At 47.1% G+C, this 4,923-nt stretch overlaps 1 protein-coding gene across 1 annotated transcript; it reads right to left on the bottom strand.

Annotated features, from left to right (window-relative positions):
- Positions 1 to 1,287: 1,287 nt before the first annotated feature.
- Positions 1,288 to 4,446, bottom strand: dhdh.2 (dihydrodiol dehydrogenase, tandem duplicate 2). The gene is made up of 7 exons (XM_070554565.1): positions 4,296 to 4,446; positions 3,696 to 3,807; positions 3,408 to 3,571; positions 3,086 to 3,338; positions 2,863 to 2,987; positions 1,631 to 1,781; positions 1,288 to 1,486 (listed from the first exon to the last, which is right to left on the bottom strand). The coding sequence occupies exons 1-7, from the start codon at positions 4,383 to 4,385 to the stop codon at positions 1,377 to 1,379; spliced, it is 1,005 nt and encodes a 334-aa protein (XP_070410666.1). The 5' UTR covers positions 4,386 to 4,446; the 3' UTR covers positions 1,288 to 1,376.
- Positions 4,447 to 4,923: the final 477 nt, after the last annotated feature.

The raw sequence follows: 4,923 nt of genomic DNA on the forward strand, positions 1-4,923 counted from the left end.
TTCTGATGAGAATTAAAAAGAGAGATCATATCTCTCCTGTCTTAGCTTCCCTACATTGGCTACCTGTTAAATTCAGAATAGATTTTAAGATCCTTCTTCTCACATATAAAGCTCTTAATAATCAAGCTCCATCATACATCAGTGATCTGATTGTTCCATATGTTCCTAACCGAGCACTTCGCTCTCAGACTGCAGGTCTACTGGTGGTTCCCAGAATATCTAAAATTAGGATGGGAGGCAGATCTTTTAGTTATCAGGCTCCTCTCCTGTGGAACCAGCTCCCAGCTTTAGTCCGTGAGGCAGACACTTTGTCTACTTTTAAGAATAGGCTTAAAACATTTTTATTTGATAGGGCCTATGGTTAAAATCTGATGTTAGCCTAAATCTGGACAGGGGGGGGGGGGGGGGGGGTACAGGGAGGTGGAGTGTACAGTCGGTAAAGACGGCTCTCCCTTGCCCTGCCTCCAACATGCCTCCATCTAAATAGGATAGATTATCCAGAGTTATCTCTGTAGTTATGCTGCTATAGGCTTAGACTGCAGGAGGACACACTGACCACTTTCCACACTCTACTGCTTTCTTCTACAGTCTGCTCTTTAACTGTATTATTTCCTGCTATTTCAGCTGTTAACTTTATTTTCTCTCTAAGTGTTTTTCTCCCCAGAAGAAGCTACAACGATGTTCTGCTGAGCTGTGGTGGCCTCATGGAGGGGGCCATCGACTAGCACACTGCTGCTAACCACTAAAACATTCTCCCTCTCCTGATAATAACTTTTTGCTTTCCTTGACGTTGGATGTGCTACTACTAGTTTACCCGTTTAATTATAGATTCACTAGGATAAATACAATAAAGTTTATCTCTCGCCAAATAGAATATTTACCAAGACATCACAATATAACTATAGACACATTACTTGTCTGTGTGAGTGTGTGTGTGTGTCTCTGCCTGCTCTGTCTTCTCGATCCCCAGTGAGTCGTGGAGGATGGCTGCTTATACTGAGCCAGGATGCTCTGGAGGTTTCTTCCTGTTAAAAGGGAGTTTTCCTCTCCACTGTCGCTTTATGCTTGCTTAGTATGAGGATTGCTGTATAGTCACTGACACACAGTCAGTGACTTGATGCAATTTGCTGGGTTCCTTATATAGGAAACATTATTTCTGATTGGCTTAATGAACTGACCTGAATTGGAATGTTTATTATGTGAAGTGCCTTGAGACGACTCTTGTCGTGATTTGGCGCTATATAAATAAACTTGAACTTAGGAGAAAGCACGAACAAGACTCCACAGTTTAATCATTTGCAAAGAAATTCATTTAATAGATATTTGTTCATCCAGTCATTCATGTGAATTAATTCATTCATTCTGCCCATGAGGACCTATTGGCCGTCCTGGCTGTACACCACCCCCACCTGCCTGCGGACCTCATCCTCCACCTCAGCCAGGAGAAGGGAGTCGGCGTGGGACATGACTGAACTCTCCTTCAGCCCTGCAGAGAGAAGATGGCCGTGGAAGGCTGGTTTAATGGAGACTTCATCATCATCATCATCATCCTGGGCTTTTCTCTTATTCAGGGGCTTTCAGCACATTTGCTTTTAGCTTAAATACTGAAACATGCCAAGTGTGCTGCTACCTTTAAGCAAACACTGCCGGACCTCTTCTGCTTCATAACACATCCCTGTGCTGTTCACGAAGTTCAGAGGCAAACCAGGTTCTGGTACCGGGAACTGGGTCTCCTTCCCATTCACGATCAGAGATGTGGGGCACCAGATCGGGGATGGAACCTACACAGAGAGCAGGGAGAAATCAACAGCTCAGTGGCCTAGTGGTAGTGTCCGCCCTGGGGCCGGGGTTCAAATCCTGGTCGGGTCGTACCAAAGTCCTTAAAAACGGGACCCAATGCCTCCCTGCATGAGGTTCAGCTTTAGGTGGTTGGATTGGGGGGTTACCCATAGACATGAATGCGTAGACGATCCATTGGGTGCTGGAGAGTGTAATAGCGTTTCCGCCATATTGGATGGGTCTCTTTGCTCTCTAGTCAAAGCAGATTGAGCAACTATGGCCGTGCTCCGTACGGGTGAAAACAGATCAGATGGGATTACTTTAGACTTTTCTAGCCTACCTGATGTGATTTTACATTTTAATTTGTTTCATTATATTTATATGTTAATAGTCATGCCATACCATGTGTCTGATTTTGTGATGAGTCTGCCAGCAGAAGGAGGAACGGCTGGTGTCCTGGTGCAGCCACAACAACCTGGTGCTAACCCCATAACCCTGTCTGACACCCCCATCACGATGGTGGACTCTTCCTGGACACCACCATCACCCAGGACCTCCAGTGGGAGTCCACCATCACCTCCGCCATAAAAAGGTCCAGCAGAGGATGAACTTCCTGACGCAGCTGAAGAAGTTCAACCTGCCAGCAGAGTCGATGAGGCGGGTCTACACCGCAGTCATCGAGTCCATCCTCACCCCTTCCATCACCGTGCGGTACGCTGGAGCCACCAGGGACATGAAGAAGCCGCAGCGTGTTGCACGCTCTGCTGAGAAGGTCACTGGCTGCAAACTCGCCTCCATACAGGACCTGTACACCTCCAGGTCATTGAGGCGCGCAGGTCGGGTAACAGCTGACCCGTCTCACCCTGGACCCATGGCTGCTAATTCTGCAACCTTTGAACTTGAACAACTTTGATGTTAAACATTGTGCTGAATCAGGACTTTCTGGCTAATATTTTATACTTTTATAAAATTTCTACCATCAGGTGCTTCAAACATTGAGCCGGCCTTTTTACCCTTTAAAGCCTTTTCCAACCCAGACCTTCAAAGTCACCGACGGACTCTGTAGTGAGCTTCGGCCGATACCTTGATTGTTCCCTTCGTTCCTGCTATAATGGCCTCATTGGGCAGCTGCACGCCTGATGAGCACGTGAAGACCGCCAGCCTGTTCCCAGAAAACTTCAGAGAGACGACCACAGTCTCGTCCACCCCTGCAGCAGGTAAAAAACAGACGTTTCTGGTAAAACACGGATAGATGCTGAACAATGACTGGTAACAGGCCAGAGTTTCTACCTCGTTGCTCGGTTACCTGTCTCCAGGCAGACCCCAGTAGCCTGGATACTCTCTGGCTTTTCTCCGTTGTACACCATGCACGTGAACTGCAGGCAGTAGATCCCAACATCCAGCAAGGACCCTCCTCCCAGTTCCTTCTGCACCGCTCTCGGTACGTGCATCAGTGGCACGCCGAACTCAGATCGGACCATCTTCACCTCCCCCAGCTGCCCCTGAGCCAGCAGCCTTCTGATCTCCACAGAAACCGGGAAAAATCGGGTCCAGACCGCCTGGAGAAAATAAGCAGTCGGATGGCTTTTACGTCAAACTTGGGAACTTCCTTCCTGCTCTGTGTTTACCTCCATGAGGAAGACGTTGTTCCTCTTAGCAGAGTCCAGGATCTCCTTCACCTCTCTGGTGTTCATGGCCAGAGGCTTCTCACACAGAACGTTCTTCTTGGCATTCGTGAAGAGCAGACACGTCTTCAGATGGTGAGGGTGGATGACCCCAATGTACACAACATCTACACACAGAAAGAGATCAGGAGTAAAACTGAAGGAGTGACAGCAGGAAATGACATCTAGCAAAAGTTTTCATTTAGTGACTATCAGGCAGAATCTAACCAGCAACCTCTGACAGACACCGACCTACGTCTGGATCTCTCGCCAGCTCCTCGTAGCTGCCGTATGATCGGGGGATGTTGTGCTTTCCGGCAAATTCCTGAGCATCCTCCACTTTACGAGCTGCCACTGCAACAACCTGTAAAAACGTCACAGGTGAAGGCTGCATACCATTTCTGTGCAGCACCCAGGCGTGTAGAACCCTAACCCAGCAGCTTCTGACGTTTACGTGTTTATTTCTCCTAACCAATAAAACCAATTTCTCCTTTAATGTCTCATTTTATTTAAGGGTGTAACAAAAATGAAAACATGCTGATCTCATCAACGTTCACATTTAAAGGGGGCGTGGTCACCACAGAGCCACGGAAGTTACGTCGCTTCGACCAATCCCACGCCTTTTTACTACTTTTTTAACATCTAAGTGCGCGTTTAGATGTCGTTTACGGTAAAACTCGTTCTAAATTCAACACCTGCAGCCGGACAGGTGACTCATGGCTGCGTCCTCCAGCAGGTCTACAGCTTTAGCTGAACTTGTGACCCGCGGGTTCACGGCCGGGCAGAAAAAGCCGGTTAGAGACGCGCTTCCGGGTGTTTAACGCGTCCTTCCGCTGCTGCTGGCTGGCTTACCTGGTGCTCCTCAGCTGGAAGAGTTTTTAGAGCCACCGTGAAGTCATTACTGATCTTCCCAGCGCTGCAGATCCCCCACCTGGTTGCCATGTTGCTCTGTGCTGGCAGGTGCAGTGGGTGTTCTCCACCACAAGGTGGCGACAGCCCCGTTTCTGGCTGCTTTATCAGAATCATGTTGGGTTGAAAGTTCACCTCTTCAGAGGCGCGTTGGTGCGGAAGTTTGTTGATGATTCATTTTTAAATTATATTTATATTTATGGTTGTGGAGAAACAGCAAATGGTTCTTAGAACAATTTCGTGCAAATACAATTTAATGATATTTCCCGGTTATTCTGGAGGAATTATGAAGTCCTGATCAGAAAGGAACAGTAAAAAATTCATCTGCACACATTGAAACAGAGCATTTAACCCTTTGGTGCATAATGGTCACTACAGTGGACAGGTACTCAAAATTGTTTTTTATTTGTTTTTGCTATTAAGCACAGCTGTTGAAGACCTTGTTGCATGTGAGCCCCTCCATTTGGACTTCAGCAAGCCAAGCCAACACATTTCATGTTCAGAACGCACGCTGTCCACTGAGGTGGGCATGTAATAAATTATTTGTAAATTATAAAATTTTACAAAAAAT

Source organism: Nothobranchius furzeri, chromosome 9, assembly GCF_043380555.1.
Source record: "Nothobranchius furzeri strain GRZ-AD chromosome 9, NfurGRZ-RIMD1, whole genome shotgun sequence".
NCBI classification, from domain to species: domain Eukaryota; kingdom Metazoa; phylum Chordata; class Actinopteri; order Cyprinodontiformes; family Nothobranchiidae; genus Nothobranchius; species Nothobranchius furzeri.

Bases quoted from the DNA above. Each gene is read 5' to 3' on its own strand.
- dhdh.2 (XM_070554565.1), bottom strand. From the start codon at position 4,385: ATGGCAACCAGGTGGGGGATCTGCAGCGCTGGGAAGATCAGTAATGAC. The intron at 3,808-4,295 runs GTAAGCCAGCCA...ACGTTTTTACAG, and splicing joins TTCCAGCTGAGGAGCACCAG to GTTGTTGCAGTGGCAGCTCG. The intron at 1,487-1,630 runs GTAGCAGCACAC...TTCTCTCTGCAG, and splicing joins CCGGCAGTGTTTGCTTAAAG to GGCTGAAGGAGAGTTCAGTC.